Here is an 18,132-nt window from a genome sequence, read left to right as displayed (position 1 = left end):
GTATTATATATGTAAACACTACTATTTCCTTCCAAAACGATCTCTTCCTAATCTCCATATCCCTGTTTTCCATTTGTATACACCAAGACTCTTTCCGGTACTTTCCAAAGTGAATCCCTCGTCTTTTAAACAACGCTGTATGTAACCGGTGAGAGACGAACACGTAGTTTTTATCTCTTGTACTTTAGAATCCGGTGTAAAGGTATGGCGAAGGGCGTGCTGAAGTAAATCCCTCTGAATGTCTACTTTCCGGTAAGGTTCTTCAACATAGAAATGTCGAATGACAGCGGTCTTGGAGGTTCCTTTCGCGTTGCGGCGAGCGGAAGAAAGATTTTCAAGGATTTCAGAGTCCATAGACGCGTCCACGGCAACAACGCCAACAATTTGACCGTTGAATTCCAGGACCCACGCGGCTGAAGCGGGAGACCGAGCGTAGTAATCCAGCATGTCTGGAATATCGGGTCCTCGAAGGATTTCTTGGGCAGCTTCTTCGAAGTAAGGTCTATTGAGCCTGAAAAGACTTGGTAAATAGTAGCAAAAAAACTCATTTTACTCACCAATCAATCAGAGCTATGATGGGTACAATCGTACATGCAAAGATAGGCAATGCGCTCACGAAAGCAAGTATTCCGTCTCCAGGTTTTGGCCACCGGTTCATGTACTGCACAAGTAGAGCGACTAGAGCAAGCCAAACACCGAGAGTCAACGGATGTAGAGTAGCTTGGGATGCAGAATCAGCATAACGAATATATATATATATATATAGTTTGCAGTTTGCCCTGGGACTCACCCTTCTTGTTGGCGGTCGCTAAACCTTCCATCCTGGCCTTTGTGATCATAAAGCGGATAGGTTTTTCATCCTCCCCTTTGTAGGACCGTATCTCTCCAGCTGGTGGTGACATGAGAGCTAGAGTGAAGGGATAAGCAATACATGCACACGTTTGTTCCAGCTGTTCCTTGACGCCCACACCGTACCGTCACCCTTGACCATGCTTGTCACGAAAACATTTCACGATATTCAGACAAAACAAGATCCTAATGGTCGCCCTATGAGAATATTCGTCATCTCTCCCGTCCTCAAGGAATATCCTCACGCAAAGTTTCCCGGTGCGAAATACTTCAGCCGAAATCTGAGTTGATAATTGATCGTTATAATCGAATCCAGGCGTTGTCGTATTCAGGTAATTACTATCTGTTGATGTATTCTCTCGTAACTCATCGCGTTTTAAGCGAAATCTATCAAGTTACTGGTCCAGTAGAAAGGTTCGCTAGTCAGATCGCCAGTCAAGGTTATGTTGTCGGTGAGCTCGACGGTCATAGACAGTATGTGGCGAGCGACTCAAATTCTGACGTCCAGCTTGTCCCTCGTCGTACCATGAGTTCGAGGGCCCTGACCCCATTCCCTACGACACTGAAGGTGAGCTATGCACAGTCTCCAACACGTTTGAACGGCTCACCTTGCTATCAGGGACTGATAGAGGAAATAAGTACAAGGCGAGAAGATCGCTCCCTGATCGATTGGTGCAAAATGCTCAGTCACCATGTTCGCGTGCAGATCGAGAAGAGAGTCGACGCATACGATGAGGTGAGTGGTAGTTGTGTCTCTCGGGCTTTCGCGGATCCCAGTGAAAGCTCATGTCAACCCCAGGACGCCACCCTTTCTGTTGATCTTCTCATCTCGTTGTCAAATTGTAACGGAAGGATTGCAGGTGCGCATTGACGATTTCTTCCACGAGTGGTTTACCTCAACGGATAATCAATCAAGCCACTGGAATGTGTCTTGGAGGACACCTCGTCAGTGAAACATTCAGTTCCGGTCCATGACCTTTCCTGACCGATGTTCGCTTCTAGGCTTTCAGAGCAAGTGATACACGCGTCTTTTCTGCGCATCTACGACATCTGAACATCGTTTCTCAGGCCGCGTTCGACCCTCGGGTGTTGGCGTCATTCTGTTGGTTTGCCACTGACATTCACAGTGCCACGCTAGGGAGAGGCAAGAATGACGACTCCTTGGTAAAAGTGCGCAATGGAGAGCTCACGGGAAAAGGGGAACTGATTGTGTGTCGCGTTTCTAAAAAACTCCCAAACCAAGCTTTCTCTAATGTATTTCTTTTCACAGATGGTTTTCGGAAAGCAGGTCCATAAAATCATCTGTAGATCATTCCCGATCCCTGATTTTCTTACGACCTAGGATACACATGTACCGCGGACTGGACGTGACCTCATCCGTAGCACTCTGGAGGAAGCTAACGTCCCTGTGACGGTCTGCCAATACCTTTTTCTTGATTTTCATCGACTGACTAGGTTGTGGCGATAGTTCCTTGAAGTTCAAGCTCAACATGCCTTCATCCGCGACGAATCTTCTAAAGGACGATATGATGCTGCCTTGACCAGATCGCTGTTTGGAATGATGATGGAGGTGTTTGACAGAACCGTCGCGAGGGACTTGGGTCAGAGAGTGGTCAATCACAAACCTGTTGAACACGTCTGCTGAATAGTGAACGCTAGTCTAAACAATATTGTACATCTCGTCACTCAGGTCTTATGCTTAAGATATGTTTTGTCATCACGGAATCGTCTCGTTCCAAAGAGCGTCTCCCAAGCCCCGATCCTGGACGTTTTCTAGCAATGCCATACAGGGATGCGGGATGATATTAACGGTGGAAAGTGTGAGACGGGTTTCTAGGGCTGAAATGACAAAGACTGTAGCTTTCTGTACAAATGAGAAGGTTGAAACCACGTTACGGAATCTTGTACACCCAAAGCGCATTTCGCGTACAAGATCAAGAACGATAATACAGTCATGTCAATCCATATACATTATCCTCATTGCTATTGAAAGATACAGCCGCGGAGTGCCGCAATTCTTCGTTGTCATGATACAAAAAATGTTGATGCAATGACACAGTGTAATGAGTACCGATAAGAGAAAAGTAAAAGAAAAAGATGAGAAAAATATACAGTAATTCTACATCTATTTACTTCTTCTTGGCAGCCTTCTCTGCGGACTTCGTCACTAAGGGAAGTAGATTCAGTAATTAGACATATCTATCATTAGCAAGAACACTAACCCTTTCCACCGGACTTGTCAGTCTTATCGACGGATTTGATGATACCGACAGCGACAGTCTGCCTCATGTCACGGACAGCGAAACGACCGAGAGGAGGGTACTCGGAGTACGACTCGACACACTATCAAACATTTAAATTAGGCTTCCAACCGATAAAAGGGGCGAGAAACCATACCATGGGCTTGCTGGGAATAAGTTTGACAATGCAAGCATCACCAGACTTGACGAACTTGGGAGAGTTCTCAATAGACTTTCCGGTTCGACGATCGATCTTCTCAAGGAGTTCAGAGAACTTGCAGGCAATGTGGGCGGTGTGGCAATCCAAGACCGGAGCATAGCCGGCACCAATCTGACCAGGGTGGTTGAGGACGATGACTTGAGCGTTGAACGAAGCGGCTTCCTTCGCAGGATCATTCTTGGAATCGGAGGCGACATTTCCACGACGGATATCCTTAACAGAGACGTTCCTACCCAAGGTCAATACAAGGGTTCAATATCCAACTCGAATGAGACACTTACTTGACGTTGAAACCGACGTTGTCACCAGGGTTACCTTGCTCGAGCTGTTCGTGGTGCATTTCGACCGACTTGACTTCAGTTGTTACGTTGGAAGGAGCAAAAGTGACGACCATTCCAGCCTTGATGATGCCAGTCTCGACACGACCAACAGGCACTGTTCCAATACCACCGATTTTATAGACATCCTGAAGAGGGAGTCGGAGAGGCTTGTCGTGGGGACGGACGGGGGGTTCGATAGCATCAATGGCATCGAGAAGAGTCTTGCCCTTGACGACACCACCCTTGGTTTCCTTTGTCCAGCCCTTGTACCATGTCATACTAAACAAGAGTTTATTCAGCAAGCTGCAAACTAAACAGAAAAAAGTGTGAACATACTTGCTGGACTCCTCCATCATGTTGTCACCGTGCCATCCAGAGATGGGGACGAAAGCGACAGCCTTGGGGTTGTAGCCGACTTTTTTAATGAAGGTGGAGGTTTCCTTGACGATTTCGTTGAAACGATCCTCGCTCCACTGTCAGAAGGAAATCTATAAATGTCTGTGCGAGAGGGACCAAAATCAAAAACAAACTTTAGTGGTGTCCATCTTGTTGACGGCGACAATGAGTTGCCTGACACCGAGTGTGAAGGCGAGCAAAGCATGCTCACGAGTCTGGCCATCCTTGGAGATACCAGCCTCGAACTCACCAGTACCACCAGCAATGATGAGGATGGCACAGTCAGCCTGAGAGGTACCAGTGATCATGTTTTTGATGAAATCACGATGTCCGGGAGCATCAATGACCTAAAAGGCGGTAATGAAAAAATTGGGTTAGTTGTGATGGTTGGTTACCACGCACAGTGACCATGTATTTGGGGGTCTCGAATTTCCAGAGAGCAATATCGATGGTAATACCACGTTCGCGCTCAGCCTTGAGCTTGTCTAGCACCCAAGCTGTATGGAAAACAATCTTGAGTGATGATCGAAGGTCATGATATTTTGTTACGCACCATACTTGAAGGAACCCTTGCCCAACTCAGCAGCTTCCTTCTCGAACTTTTCGATGGTACGCTTGTCAATACCACCACACTTGTAAATCAAGTGTCCGGTAGTTGTCGACTTTCCAGAATCGACATGACCGATGACTGACAACCAGAAAATTTTTTAGTCTGAAAAAAAGAGATCGAGTTCGATAACACGACACACCGACGACGTTAACGTGAGATTTTTCCTTTCCCATGTTTTCTGAAGGCGGTCAAGTTAGATATCAAATCGCACAAGATCTGCATGGAGTGCAAACGAAAGCGAGGAAATGTATTGCAAGCACGAGCGACAGTAACGAATAAGGAACGAAAGTAACGTAAAGGCAGTAAAAGGGTTGATACGAAAGAAGGGGAAGAAAAGGACTCACTTGGTGGGGAGTAAAGGTAGAAGGTGGTGGTAGGAGGAAGAGAAGGTGAAGTGAAAAATGATGTTTGGTCCTAGTTATAGTCCAGCCATGCCAAAAGTTTTTTATCGATTGATGGCTGATAAAAAAAAAGTGCGTGACTCCACCGGTTGCATAACGGGACCGTCGCCGCCCAGCCGGCCAGATGTAGACTGTGCTTGAATCTATTGATACATACGTGCAGTCTGTGCATACATATAATTATCATAGAATTACAGCTGGATTACAATGCGTGCATCATGACCTGGGCATTCCCCATCCTCCTCTTCCGGCCAAAAACCTTGACTGAAGTATCTTCTCAAATGTCGGGCGCACAGAGGGTTCTAATTGTAGACATGCTCGGACCAGAGCAGCGGCATCGCCCAACGCGCCTCCTCCATCGGCCTCTTCTCCTTCGAGTTCGTTTCTATCTGAGCATCGTTCATCCAGGGATATCGATGCGTTTGCAAACGGAGAAGAGAGGCCATCTTGGGCTTCTGCAGCGGTCATGAAAGGGCATTCACCAACCAGCAGCACGTACGCAACAACTCCGAAAGCCCAAACATCTTGTTCTTTGCCTTGATATCGTTCCCCCCTAAGAATTTCAGGGCCGGCATAGTCCAGACTTCGATCGAGTCAATACGAGGTCCTGCAGGATCGTTATTTGAACTTACGTTCCACTAAACGAATCCCAACCACCCTTTCTGACCAAGCCTGCACTCCCGAAATCGATTAGTATACCTCGACCATTGGCACCGAGCACGACGTTTTCATCCTTGACATCACGGTGAACTGTAGTTGCCATATGTTATTCTTGGTTCTCCAAAGCATTGAATCGAGATAACGAATACCCACCAATGCCATGTGAATGCAAAAATGTCAAGGCATCTGCGATCTGGCCAAGGTAACTTCGGATGTCCTTTGGTGGAAGACCATTTGGATAGCTTTCTACGAGATCGAAGAGATCGGAGTGTGGTTCTGGCTCACCAGCGCGGGGTTCTGGAGTAGTGCAAGGCAAAACGATATAATAGTAATGGCTGTCTTCAAAGAAGTCTAGTAGAGGGCAAATATTGGGATGACCTTTTACCACCTCGCCTTCCATCCAAGCATCGTGAGTTTTAGATTCGGAATCAGAATGTAGCCGAGAGGGATCCCATGGGCGACGAGGAGGTAATACGTAGGCGGTGTTGGAAATGGCAGACATGACATAGATTTCGATCGGTATCGTGCCGAGTTTTGGATGCTTCTTCCAGCAGTCAGCCAGAATACGAGATTTGATGATCAACTTGATGACCACAGGAGGCTGGCAGAGAGTTTCAGCGACATTTTCAATGCGGAATAGGCAAACTACTCACACCAAGAGACTCATCTGGTTTTATCTCCCTGCCCCGTTTGACCAGACCATACGCCCCACGGCCAATTTCCCCTTCGATATGGAAATCGGATATGCGTTTTGAACCAAGAAAAGACTCTTCGCTTTGAGTGGGTGAAGGGGCGCGAGTGCTGGCGGCTGTGCTCAGTAAACTACTTGCACTTCCTGCACGTTGGAAGTTGGGAGGAACAATGGTAGGAGATTCCAGTGGTGCGATGGACACGCGACCGGCTATCAGGGAAACTCGTTGTTGGGAGGAACGTCTTCGGGGTCGAGGGGTCGACGGTGACCGTGACAGAGTTGGCCGATTGGCATCGGTAGGCATAACCGGTGAAGGGGAACGAGACTGGGATGGAGAATTGTAAAACGGTTCGGAGACTATAGAAGAAGTTGGCGCGACTTTCGTATCCACATGCATAACCTTAGAAGGTCGAACAGATGCCGAGGCTGGTGATTTTCTGGAAATCGAAGATTCTATGCTGGCGGGCAGCTTATAAAAATGCGGCATATTCTCGACGAGTCGAACGGACTCTTTTCCCTTGGGCAAAGGAGCTTGTTCTTGCCGTTGGGATAATTTCAATTTATATGATTCTGAATCGTCATTACTCTCCCAATCAAAACCACGGCCGAACGACGTGACACCCCAACTGCCTACACTTGCAGCTCTATACAGTCTCGGTGTAAGGGAAGGAGTTGAAGTTTTCCTGTCTTCATTGTTGCTGTCAAAGGCCAAATCAAACTGAGGCGAGGTCGAGAGCATGCTGGCGTTGTGGACACCAGACGGAGGGAAAAGAGACCGACACCTGGGGGGCAATGAACGAGAGCGAGGTAATGCAGGTAAAGAGTGGCTCTGCGGTGGGAATATCATGCAGGCACGTGTGTCCGAGGTCTTATATCTCGACGTTGACCATAACGTTGCCCGCGGGGCAATCTCGTCGTCTACGACGGCCATGGGACAAGGCGAAGAACAAGAAGGGTAAAACAGGGTCCTTATCATCTTATCATCTCGGAGTCCATCCTGCTGCCGGTCCGCCTCCGTCGCCTTGGCTCTGAAAGCCGTTGTGACTCGTCCTAGTCCCTTTCTGTTATCGTTTTGTGCTGATCTCGTACCCTAATGATATGTGCCCAAGTACTGTCCGGGAGTCGTGTAAATTGGCCGGATGTCCGGAGATGCTAAAGAAATAAGAGTGTCCGGGGTCCTACGGTATTTGCCGGGCGTCTGCCAGACAAATTTCTGGTTTGGCCTCCTCACCGCAAGACCTCAAGATTTAAAACTGTGAGTATCTTGAATTTACGCCATTTCATGGGCAAATCTACTGCCATGCTGTCAGGACATCTCTATCCGTCATTAAGAAGCGAACTTGGTTGTTTTGGTTGGAGAATTGGGGTGGATTGGGATCAATCAGGATGGATGACGCTTTCAGCAGGTTTCTGACTTGGATTTACCTCTATCCTAGACCCTCATGGCCGTCAAGACTCCCATTGTTAAGAAGCGCACAAAGCACTTCAAGTTCGTTTTCCTCCCACATCCAACAATTTCACAATCTCATTCTCCTTCGCCCGTGTTTCAGGCGTCACCAGTCCGATCGTTACCACAGTGTAAAGGAGGCATGGCGGAAGCCCAAAGGTATCGATAACAGAGTGAGGCGTCGCTTCAAGGGTCAATCTGCTATGCCCAAAGTCAGTCCAGAGCCATTCTACCACATCTTGTGACTCAACGAAGTGCCGCAGATCGGTTATGGAAGCAACAAAAAGACCAGACATCTTCTCCCTAATGGATTGAAGAAATTCCTCGTTAGCAACGTGCGTGAACTCGATCTTCTGCTCATGCACAACAAAAGCTATGCTGCCGAGGTTGCGCACAACGTCAGCAGCCGAAACCGCACAACGCTACTGGAGAGGTGCGTTTGCGTTTTACCTTGCTAAATTTCTCAACATGGCTGAGGGAATACTTCCTCTGGATAGGGCAAAGGTTCTTGGGGTCAAGGTCACCAACTCAACGGCTCGTTTGCGGTCAGAGGAGTAGTTAACAATTTCTCCTGTCTTGCGTCTTCATTATGTACACCTCCCCATGAATATGAAAGGTCCTTGACGAATTATTTTTTGACCGGGCGTTGAGAGTGTGCTTATGTTTGTGTGGCCCTCTGCTCTAATCTACGACCTGGTAACTCATCGCTAGAAATGCCAACCAAGTGCCTTCTAAATATCTTTAATACCTCGTCGAGAATACTGATCAGTCGCTAGAATTCGCTCGGCCTCACATGCTGGAAGCTGGTACACGGATAACGGTTCGCCGCACTGTACCTGCACACAGGGGACATGAATATCGATTAATTACTCTTGCAGGCTCACTACTTGACTCCGAGCTATCTGGATGGCTCCAAAACGTCCTACCTACAGATGAAACATTCCCCATCCCAGGATGTAAGGCAATTATTGCACCGTCAGTTCATTCGTTTGGTGTCGAGGGGCGATAGACATTGGCGATGAATTGATATATAACATTTGGTAGGCATGCGGGTTACTCTTATTCCGGTCCTGTTGCAGCTTGGGCATACAAAGCCATAGATACTTCCGGGATGTGGGTGGTTTATTTATTTGAATCATAACTATCTCAGTCGTCGACCTCTGACAGCCGTCGTGTCTTCATACTTGGTCCTTCTCACCACGTATACTTGGACGGGTGTGCCCTTTCCTCTTGCACAGACTACGCTACACCCATCGGGGACCTACCGCTTGACGTTGAAAGTAATCGTCGTTCCCTAAGAATCATGCTAAGTCGCTTACCGTTCTTTTTAGCTATACTTGAGCTCAAAGAAACCGGAAAGTTTGCGACTTTCGACTTGGAGGATGACGAGGCAGAACACAGTCTTGAAATGCATTTACCGTACATCAGGAAGGTGTTTGAGGGGTGAACCGTTTTAGCTTGTGTTTCTTTACAACTTCAGGCTGACATGTTTCCGCAGGAAGGACATTAAGATCGTGCCAATCATTGTAGGCGCGATTTCCGTGGAAAAGGAGTCCAACTTTGGAACTCTTCTTGCCCCTTATCTTGCCCGAAGCGATACCCTTTTCGTCATATCTAGCGACTTTTGTCACTGGTCAGTGGGACTAACTCCCTCACAATCGTTCAAAACTCACGCACTTCGCGTAGGGGGACTCGGTTCAGCTACACGTTTTACTACCCCAAACCCTCGCCCAGTGATGGAATACGGTTGTCACGAACTGTCGGTCCTTCGTCTGACTACCCTATCTACGAATCTATTCGACAGCTAGATCACGAAGCTACCACCATCCTGACTATCCCACCTTCGACTGCATCCGAGACCCACGCCCAATTTGCAAAGTATTTGGTCAAGACCAAGAACACGATATGTGGTCGACACCCCATTGGCGTCCTCCTCGGTACCTTAACCGCTTTGGAAAAGCAGAAAGAGAGCACCGTTCGACCTACGATCAAGTGGGTTCGTTACGAGCAAAGCAGCGCTTGCGAAACGGTCAAAGATTCCAGTGTTAGTTACGCCAGTGCTTGGATAAAGTTGTAGAATCAACATATGGCCGCATTATATTTGTAACAATTATACTATTCTGTTTAGGGATATGCAACATTTTCGAGTACCACTTCCACACACCACTTACCGTATCAAAAATTTGACTAGAGTATTTTAATAGTGCTCAAAACGTTAACCTGAATTTATGAGGATTTTAGGATAGCTGTAAGAAGCCTCGGAGAGTGTCCGAGGGTGATTCGAGAAGTGCAAAGCGTTTTGTCACGTATCGTCACGTCCGGCAAGACTTCGGCAAGTAGCAAAGCTCGCGCCAGGCCAGCTCACTGCCGTCTCGCCTACAGGCCGATTTGGGACCTCTGCTGTATCGTTTGGCTTATTCCACACTACCGTTCACTCCCCTGCCTCTGAAACCTTGTATTTAATGCTAGTGTTTTCGTTTACACTTAACTACGTATCTAAAATTTTGAGATATATTCCGGAATGTACCGTTCCTGGGCTGTCACGCTGTAATCACGACCAGATCTGAGCTATATTTTAAATTTCATTTCATATCCTTTGTCTTTCAGTGGCTACAACTGTACATACAAGCTCATGTGTAGTCTACGGATCCTACAAAAAATTGCCGAGCCCACAAATAAACGGGAAGACCAAGTTTTATCCAATTTTGCATATCCTTGTCATTTGCACATCAGAGACCAGAATAGTAGTACTCAAATGTATACCTTCTAGATCAATTCCGGAAAACGTCCTTATGTCATCCAGGGCATTCAGTCATACTTTGCATATGGAACATCATTCTCTCCTCGATCTTGACAACTCTTTTCTCACCTAGTTCGCATGGAGCGATGTATCTCTTGTTTATGATTTCTGGACCACGCAAGCATATGTTATGTATGTCTTGTGTTCAGAATCATGCCGTGAACGGAACTAATTATTCTGTACAACATCTAGAGGTGAGCGGTACTCATTCTGAACTATATGGACAGAAAACGTGAGAGTTCCGTCTCTCTAGATTCGCTTTCTAGGTTTCAAAGGCTGCTTGCAATCGGTGGCGGAGAGTGTAGCTGCGATCCTACCGGTTCATCTGATTCATGCTCCGTTCCAGGTACCCCGCGGTCCTCCACAACCTGAATCAATATCCTTCTATTGAGAAACAACAACGTGGTGAAGCTGATGCCAACGAACCTTCCCGTTCTCCATCACAATATCTTCCATACCCCAGTCCCTCTGTACACCGCCGGTAAGGAAGCCAGCTTCAGCCAACTTTCCGTATTCCCATCCTCCAATTACCTGTTCACTACCCCTCTTCCTATGGACCTCCGTAAGCGAACATGTCCCTACGCGTAAAGGCAACTCCTTATCTCTCAACAACACCCTCGCGAGGACAATGATAGTTGCTGCGTGGCTGACAAGTAGGATTCTCTTATGTTCCGGTTTAATTTTTTCTACCTCTGGAACGAAGTCGGTCAGGAAATGGGCTACGCGCTGGTGAAGTTCAGGGACATCTTCTCCCTTGCGTGTGGGGAAAAAGATGGAGGACCAGCTGGACGGGTCGATTGATGGGAAATGTCTGGTGAGAGTAGCTGCGGAACTGGGGCGAGGGTGAAGTCCGGAGTTGGGAGCTACTGGAGAGTACCACTCTGATATTCCTATAGAAGAACTCCGATGAGGAAGACAGTTGTTCGAGGGCCGAGCCTGTAGGAAACTCACCATGCTCTACGTAAATCGGTAACCCTAGGGCATCGGAGACAGGTTTAGATGTCTGTAAACACCGATCTAAAGAGAATCAGTATGGAGTAGTCTCACTCTTCGAAATTCAACCAAATTCAAGGCTGAACGAACAATAAGGGGACGAAAATATCGCCGTGGGTCGTTTATCTTCGGGTAGGGATAGGAAGTATGTCGCCAGCTCCTCTGCTTGGGTCTAGCGGACAAAGCTTGAAATGAATTTGAGGGTCCCATCGAGCAAAGAAACGGAACTGACGACCCCATAAGCTGCTAACGGCGGATCGCGAGGAAGTCCCGTTGCGTTGTTCCTTCAAGTTATCCATCGATTCAGTTTTCAGTTATGAGGTGACAAGCAAGTAAATCACCAGTTGTTAGTCACCCAATTAGAACGGAAGCCTGTGCGCCCATGTCATTAGCATCAGACTGAACAACGACCCCAACACTTACCATGCCTTGCGATGTATATCGTTTCAATCATGATGAAGAAAACGAAAGCAGGTATCTCAAAAAGGCATTTCTCAGTGGACATGTCATAGATTCGTTCATATCGTACAAATTGGAGAGCAAAATAGACACATCAGTGGTACGTAGGCTGAAAGATGGACTGGTCGTAAATTGTGCAAAGAAACCATAAGAGAGAAAGGAATTTTTGATTCGTATTGACTGCTCAGTACCATCCTATGCGTGTTGTAATTGGTAAACAATGGGTTGACTGTTCTGCAGATCAAGAAAGTGAAGGGAAGGCAGCCTCATCGTCAACGTTGAAGGAAGGGATATGGGAACCGTCAGCGCGCCCTCTTCCACCACGGCTACCACGGCCACGCCCTCCACGGTCACCACGGTCACCACGATCACCACCGCGACCTCCACGACCTCCGCGAGAAGGACGATCGAAGCGAGCATCGATTTCGAGAAAGACCTTTTCTTCCTTCTTAGCACGAGCCTTGGGAGCAGTCTTCATCTAGAAAAGTAACGAAATCAGAGCGTGTCAACGGCTCAATAAAGCGATGAACGAACCCTGCCGACGAAGTAAGCATCCTCTTCACTACCCTTCTGAAGTGCGACGGCGTCCTTCCACAAGTCATCAGAAGCACCTTCGTTAGGTTTACGAGCCTCGAGCTTAGGGACGACAGTGTCCTTCTCCTTTTGCTGGGCGAGGTATTGGTCGAGAGTAAGAGTATTGTCCTCTTCCTCTTCCTTGCGAGGCCGAATTTCCGGCTTGTCAGCTTCAACACCCTCGGTAGCGCCGGCATCAGCAGCAGGAGTACCCCAATTATCGACAGGGGGGGCGTCCCAGTCGTTAGCAGGTGCGGCAGATTCAGCAGCAGCATCGGTGGAGGCAGCAGCTTCTGCTTGGAACTCTGTCTTTCCGTCATCACCACCCCATCCTTGATGGATCTTCTTATCGGAATCACTAGAAGTGATAATTAGACTGAATTCAAGAAAGGGTGACATGAGAAGTAGACAAACGTCTTGCCAGTCGCACTGTGCCTGTCGAAAGGACGACGGCCACCTCTGGGACCACCACGACCACCACGACCACGACCACGGCCCTCAACTAGAATAGAATGAATCGATGAAAAGGTGGAGTCATGCCTATCGGTGATCAGCGTGCTTACACTTCTTGGGAATGGAATCGGGTTCTTCGATGCCGTTCTGGTTGGGATTACCAGCACCCTCTTTCAAGCCAGATCCGCCGCGAGCACCACCACGCTGGTAATATTTACCTCCTCGAGATGCAGGGCCAGTACGAGCTTTTTGAGCGTCCTTTTTGGAGGCTTCAGCTGCTGGAGTTGCTGGAGCCTTGGTTGGTGCAGGTGAAGCTGGGACACCGACACTATTGTCGCCGGCTGTCACAGAAAAAAAGACGATGATCATCAGAGCGATAGTCGAAGATAAATGCAAAAAAAATCGGCCACAATCGAGAGGATGAAGACACACCTTCTTCAAGTAAGGCAAAAGGGTTTTTAGAAGCCACCGACGACATTATGGACGGGGCGTATACCTGGAGTTCAGGCTTAAACCAGAGTTGTCAACTTTTTTCTGTGGTGAGAGAGAGTGAAACCCCCAGTCAGGTGCTTTCGGGGTCCTGGCAAGCCACCGGGAGGCGGCTGTACAGTTTTGATCCCACACCTATAAATTCATATTTTTTCGCCTGATTTTATTTCTCTCTTAAACGCATTTACACAGGTGAGTAGCGGCTGGTCTCTGTAAGCTCCAGCTCACTCTTTCTCGTCCTTCAGCTCCTCAAAAGCATCTCGACGAGGATTCGCCCGCCTGCTCTCGCAGGACTGGTGTGGATCGAGGACCTTGAGACCGTACAGAAGCTGGAGAACGAAGAAAAGGGACGGGACTTGGGTGCGATTCTTGAAGTGCTGGATTCTTTCATGAGCCGGCTGTTCAAGCGGTCGCAGTGTCTCGTTGTACATGACCTAGCTTGCTGTGAAAAAAATTATTGTGTAACGATAGTTGATTGTGAAAATGCATATTTTACACCCTTTACATTTGATTGGTCAGCAGTCTCTCCCTCTCTGTCTGCCCATGAACATATCCTCCCTCCTCTGTTCAGAGGACCCTCCCTCTGACCGGGGAGCCATTCCAGAGCCAGTCGTTCTCGCCCCTCATCTTGTCAGACCACAGCAGCAGCAGCACACTCAGTCCTCAAAACTCAATCTTGAGGCCCTTGTTCATGCTGCCGACCAAGAACGAAGGCGCCTGAGTTCAGATTCACATCATTCCTCACGTTCGCCTCACGACCCCTTAATCTATTCCTACCCACAACGCGATGTCGACCGTGAACATGAAGGTTGGGAGAGGGAGAAAGAGCAGCGTGAACGCGAAAAAGAAAGAGAACAGGCTCAGCGGGAATGGGACCGAGAGCAGCGCGAGCGAGGGCGTGAACGTGAACAAAGGCAATATTTACACCAACAACAACAGCAGCACCAACGTCAACAACCACACCAACAAAAGCAGCATCACCAGCAACAATATGACCAAAATCATCAGGATCGTTTCTACCGACAACGAGAGCAACGTCAGTACCATCGAGACTCAATCCTGAGCTATTCGTCTCGTCCAGAATCCCTATCTCCTCGCTCTCACATTCCTTTATTCGATCAGCAGCCCACTCTTAGGGCCTCTGCTTCACCCAAGATATCAAATCTTCTCTCGTCTCCCCACGTTTCACGTCTTCCCCTTTCACACTCACCCACATACACGGCTACTGACGTTCCATCACAACCACGGCCTATTCCAAATTCCTCCTCTCACCCTCCACCTTATACCATTTCTATTCCCTCAGACGACGAAACTGACCATGATCGATCCAGTAAGAAGTGTCGACATTCAGATTCAATTGCTCAGCAAATTCATCATGAATTCGACGTGGAACGGCTCAACAAGGAAAGAGAACTCATGACCTCTTCTGGCCTTGGTTATGGCAGAGGGCATCTCCCACCTCAATCCATACCCCCGGACACTATTAAGCTTCCCCTATCCCCCGATTCCGTCAGGCCAACCACATCCTCCAGGAAACCCGGTTCGTCGGGCTATAGCTATGATCCTGTTCATGATCAAGATACTCCATCTCCATTACCACCGCCTAAACGACCTGCTTCCGACATTACGGATGAAAAGGACCGAGAAAGGGCTAAAAACTCTATCATTTTTCTCACCGGCGGCATTCAAGGCAACACCAGGGAATATCATTGTCAACCTTCTCAGCCCGCACCGCTGCTTCCCACATCCAGGGAGCATCGTGTGGTCAGCCCAGCCGGTCGCCGTTCTCCTCCAGGCAGTCATGTTGGTCGGGCCTTGGCTGCTCGTCATCATGATCATAGTCATTTGCAGGACACGGCCCTCAGTCGGGTCAAGGTGGAGAGACGAGAGTCGGCACTTCCCCCTACCCCAGTGCCACCTACAGCTCCTGTTCCAGATTTTCTCAGATCACAGTCCTTGGAAGTAACAGAAAAGGAAAAAGAGAAGGAGAAGGATAGGCTTCCTGACAAGAAAAAGGCACGCTCTCGCACCTCGAATGAGGTTGTAGTCCGTCAAGAAGATGTTTATAAAACACCTAAGACGGCAGCGTTCTCTTACTCCCATCCGCATTCTCCTGCACCTGCAAAGAATCGTCATGAAGATGATGCTCATGAGTGGTTTTTGGAGCAGTTCGATGATGATGCAGCGTCCAAATGCCCTCGTTCGCCATCTCGCATTCCATCGCCATCACCTTCTGGTGTCCCTGCATTACCATCTGCCAGAGGTCAATCCAAAAGCCCGGTCGTGCACAAACGGACGCCGAGTCCTGTTCAAGATGCAGTGATGGCATTGGAGCAGGAGTTGGACGATGTCATTGATAATCGGAAATCTCAGGAAGAGTCGAATGAGATGGATGTCGATCAGGCGGTCACCGAACTCGTTGAAGAGACCCTTGGTGTGGACGAAGAGGAAGGGAAACAGATGGAAGTTGATGTGGAAGATGAACTGTTAAGCCTGGTTGACGATCGACCAACACCAACCATTCCTTTCTCTCACGGGAATCGACATATTTCTCAAATAACGAACGAGGTCAAGGGCAAACAACCATCTATGAAGACATCGACATCACGACCAGAATCGCCGTCTATAGCTTCGCCTTCATTTCGTTCACCAAGCGCTCGCGCAGCTTCACCTCGACAGACCTCTGAGCGTGACTCGATGCCTCCCCCTGCCCTACCCGCTACACCCAAAGAATCAGGCAAAAACAAGAAGAATGAGGAGAGAGCGTCGGCTGGTCAATCAAAGAAGCGGGGAAAGGTAATTCATTTTTCATACTTTCATACTTGGTCTAAAATCGCACTTCTTCGATAGCCTGGTCCTAAACCAAAGGCTCGCAACGCAGACGGTACGATCGCAGGAGCAACACCGCCACCTCCCCCCAAACCTCGAGGCAAGCCTGGCCCAAAACCCAAGCCGCGCGATCGGGACGGAAACATCATACGAACTCCTGTCACTCCTGTCGCACCGGTCAACAAACCGTCTGCTCTAACACCCCCAGTTCTCAGCCGGAGCGTATCGACATCGCAACAAGCACGATCGCGCTCTGCGTCAGCTTTACCCGGCGGTTCAGTGGGACCAGAAGAAGGTTTAAAGCCAGACGAAGGCACTGACTCTGATGCCGCTGCCGCAAACGATGACGACAAGTTGTACTGCGTGTGCAAGACCCGGTACGATGAGGACAAGTCTATGATCGCTTGTGATACGTAAGTTTCATGTAATTGATTGCACATCAATGATGAAAATGGAAAGCTAATGCACCCCTGATAGATGCGATGAATGGTACCATACGAATTGCGTTGACATGCCAGACCATGTGGTCGAATTGGTCGATCAGTTCGTTTGTCCACCCTGCGCTGCGAGTACGGATCTGTTTCCGTTCTACGCTGGTCCATTACACTCATTCTGTATAAACTATAGAAGACCCTTCGTTAAAGCTCAAAACTACTTACAAACCTCGATGTCTTTTTGGATTGCTACAACCGGATCCCGATTCCCCGAAATCATGTCATAAGCCGGCCCGCACGTACTCCAAGTACTGTTCAGATGAGTGTGGCATGAAGAATATCAGCAAAAGAGTAGATATGTTCGTCAGACGTGGTGGGAACAAGACGCAACTATGGGAGACCGTCAAGAATGCGGAGAAACGAGAGGGTCTTGTCCGATGTGTAGAGGAATCCAGTGAGCGGGGCAAGCCGGTGATCAAGGAGGTCAAACCCAAGAAGAGCGCAAAAGAGAAGGAAGTTGATCGGCTGAATGGGCTTTTGGATGACATCGCGAAGGTCAGGGAAGAGTTGAAGAGAGGGATGGAGATTATTGCCTGGAGAGAGCAGCTGATCGAGCTGGCCGCAGAGCGAGCGAAGGCGGTCAAGGAATGCGGGTGGGATCAGAGGTTATGTTTTGCAGACGAAGAGTGGGCCGAGCATGGTGAACACGTGTTGGAATCATATCGAGGTGATAAAATGGAGATGGATGCCGAGGGTGGGGGTGAGGATGCTGTGTGGTGGTGCACCGGTGAGGAAGTTTGTCGTCGTCATGCTGGGTAAGCATTCCTTCTTTTCCACTACTCTTCCGGCGTTTACACTAGTTTTATTTTGTTCAGTTGGCAGGCTCTCCGCACGAAAGATGTATGCAAGGAGAAAGAGAAGAAGGCAGACGCGCTTAACAAGCTCACCTCGAAAGAACGAGAAATTCGCAAGCATATCGAAAACATCATCGACCTCGACGATGATGGCGCTCCGCCTGCACCTCTCAAGTCGAGCAACAAACAACACCACGGGAATACGAGCAAACGGAAGGTCAACGGTGACGTTGCTGCGAACAAGAAGGGCAAGAAAAGGAAAGCCCCTACGTGAAGTATAGAAATCTATTGTATTCTTTATGACTACCGTTATCCTCCTTCTTGACCCTTTCATACGTATAATCGTTTCTGCGACACACTTATTCTCGCTATCCTCTTATTCTATGTTTTGTATTGCAATTGCATCCTTTGAAT

At 48.4% G+C, this 18,132-nt stretch overlaps 9 protein-coding genes across 11 annotated transcripts; 4 read left to right on the top strand and 5 right to left on the bottom strand.

Moving 5' to 3' along the window:
- Nucleotides 1-21: 21 nt before the first annotated feature.
- Nucleotides 22-902, bottom strand: E1B28_001127 (uncharacterized protein; the record flags this gene model as incomplete). Its single annotated transcript, XM_043147031.1, has 3 exons — nt 22-511; nt 558-720; nt 791-902. The coding sequence occupies 3 exons, from the start codon at nt 900-902 to the stop codon at nt 22-24; spliced, it is 765 nt and encodes a 254-aa protein (XP_043015736.1).
- Nucleotides 903-956: 54 nt separating this feature from the next.
- E1B28_001126 (uncharacterized protein) lies at nt 957-2,615 on the top strand. Of its 2 annotated transcripts, none has more exons than XM_043147029.1 (12): nt 957-1,107; nt 1,166-1,181; nt 1,231-1,301; nt 1,358-1,417; nt 1,469-1,494; nt 1,556-1,585; nt 1,649-1,709; nt 1,766-1,794; nt 1,852-2,058; nt 2,120-2,137; nt 2,192-2,263; nt 2,318-2,615. In XM_043147029.1, exons 1-12 carry the CDS (start codon nt 990-992, stop codon nt 2,492-2,494), a joined length of 885 nt encoding a protein of 294 aa, XP_043015734.1. In that variant the 5' UTR covers nt 957-989; the 3' UTR covers nt 2,495-2,615. The 2 variants fall into 2 exon arrangements, with proteins under 2 accessions (XP_043015734.1, XP_043015735.1); XM_043147030.1 differs by having other exon boundaries at nt 1,469-1,585; nt 1,852-1,860; nt 1,918-2,058.
- Nucleotides 2,616-2,735: 120 nt separating this feature from the next.
- On the bottom strand, nt 2,736-5,023 carry TEF1 (translation elongation factor EF-1 alpha). The gene is made up of 10 exons (XM_043147028.1): nt 4,980-5,023; nt 4,775-4,813; nt 4,579-4,713; nt 4,428-4,522; nt 4,160-4,372; nt 3,966-4,102; nt 3,591-3,908; nt 3,247-3,538; nt 3,072-3,192; nt 2,736-3,016 (listed from the first exon to the last, which is right to left on the bottom strand). The coding sequence occupies exons 2-10, from the start codon at nt 4,806-4,808 to the stop codon at nt 2,979-2,981; spliced, it is 1,383 nt and encodes a 460-aa protein (XP_043015733.1). The 5' UTR covers nt 4,809-4,813; nt 4,980-5,023; the 3' UTR covers nt 2,736-2,978.
- A 149-nt stretch (nt 5,024-5,172) lies between these two features.
- E1B28_001124 (uncharacterized protein) lies at nt 5,173-7,506 on the bottom strand. 2 transcript variants are annotated; one of them, XM_043147026.1, is made up of 4 exons: nt 6,350-7,506; nt 5,850-6,297; nt 5,669-5,786; nt 5,173-5,619 (listed from the first exon to the last, which is right to left on the bottom strand). In XM_043147026.1, the coding sequence occupies exons 1-4, from the start codon at nt 7,361-7,363 to the stop codon at nt 5,253-5,255; spliced, it is 1,947 nt and encodes a 648-aa protein (XP_043015731.1). In that variant the 5' UTR covers nt 7,364-7,506; the 3' UTR covers nt 5,173-5,252. The 2 variants fall into 2 exon arrangements, with proteins under 2 accessions (XP_043015731.1, XP_043015732.1); XM_043147027.1 differs by having other exon boundaries at nt 5,173-6,297.
- A 122-nt stretch (nt 7,507-7,628) lies between these two features.
- On the top strand, nt 7,629-8,465 carry RPL32 (60S ribosomal protein L32). The gene is made up of 4 exons (XM_043147025.1): nt 7,629-7,876; nt 7,938-8,046; nt 8,098-8,267; nt 8,332-8,465. Exons 1-4 carry the CDS (start codon nt 7,830-7,832, stop codon nt 8,390-8,392), a joined length of 387 nt encoding a protein of 128 aa, XP_043015730.1. The 5' UTR covers nt 7,629-7,829; the 3' UTR covers nt 8,393-8,465.
- Nucleotides 8,466-8,502: 37 nt separating this feature from the next.
- Nucleotides 8,503-9,911, top strand: E1B28_001122 (uncharacterized protein; the record flags this gene model as incomplete). Its single annotated transcript, XM_043147024.1, has 7 exons — nt 8,503-8,558; nt 8,611-8,809; nt 8,879-8,947; nt 9,002-9,114; nt 9,166-9,277; nt 9,333-9,467; nt 9,521-9,911. Exons 2-7 carry the CDS (start codon nt 8,628-8,630, stop codon nt 9,909-9,911), a joined length of 1,002 nt encoding a protein of 333 aa, XP_043015729.1. The 5' UTR covers nt 8,503-8,558; nt 8,611-8,627.
- Nucleotides 9,912-10,903: 992 nt separating this feature from the next.
- On the bottom strand, nt 10,904-12,132 carry E1B28_001121 (uncharacterized protein; the record flags this gene model as incomplete). The annotated part of the gene is made up of 7 exons (XM_043147023.1): nt 10,904-11,002; nt 11,061-11,524; nt 11,586-11,651; nt 11,718-11,799; nt 11,860-11,911; nt 11,969-11,999; nt 12,051-12,132. 7 exons carry the CDS (start codon nt 12,130-12,132, stop codon nt 10,904-10,906), a joined length of 876 nt encoding a protein of 291 aa, XP_043015728.1.
- E1B28_001120 (uncharacterized protein) lies at nt 12,114-13,701 on the bottom strand. The gene is made up of 4 exons (XM_043147022.1): nt 13,223-13,701; nt 13,074-13,161; nt 12,621-13,017; nt 12,114-12,564 (listed from the first exon to the last, which is right to left on the bottom strand). The coding sequence occupies exons 1-4, from the start codon at nt 13,479-13,481 to the stop codon at nt 12,328-12,330; spliced, it is 981 nt and encodes a 326-aa protein (XP_043015727.1). The 5' UTR covers nt 13,482-13,701; the 3' UTR covers nt 12,114-12,327.
- Nucleotides 13,702-14,126: 425 nt separating this feature from the next.
- Nucleotides 14,127-18,097, top strand: E1B28_001119 (uncharacterized protein). The gene is made up of 5 exons (XM_043147021.1): nt 14,127-16,397; nt 16,452-16,843; nt 16,908-16,999; nt 17,058-17,679; nt 17,740-18,097. Exons 1-5 carry the CDS (start codon nt 14,145-14,147, stop codon nt 17,990-17,992), a joined length of 3,612 nt encoding a protein of 1,203 aa, XP_043015726.1. The 5' UTR covers nt 14,127-14,144; the 3' UTR covers nt 17,993-18,097.
- The last annotated feature ends 35 nt before the right edge of the window (nt 18,098-18,132 follow it).

Source organism: Marasmius oreades, chromosome 1 (genome assembly GCF_018924745.1).
Source record: "Marasmius oreades isolate 03SP1 chromosome 1, whole genome shotgun sequence".
Lineage (NCBI taxonomy): Eukaryota > Fungi > Basidiomycota > Agaricomycetes > Agaricales > Marasmiaceae > Marasmius > Marasmius oreades.
Note: the sequence above shows the minus strand (reverse complement) of the source record. Positions and strands in the feature narration are given on the sequence as shown.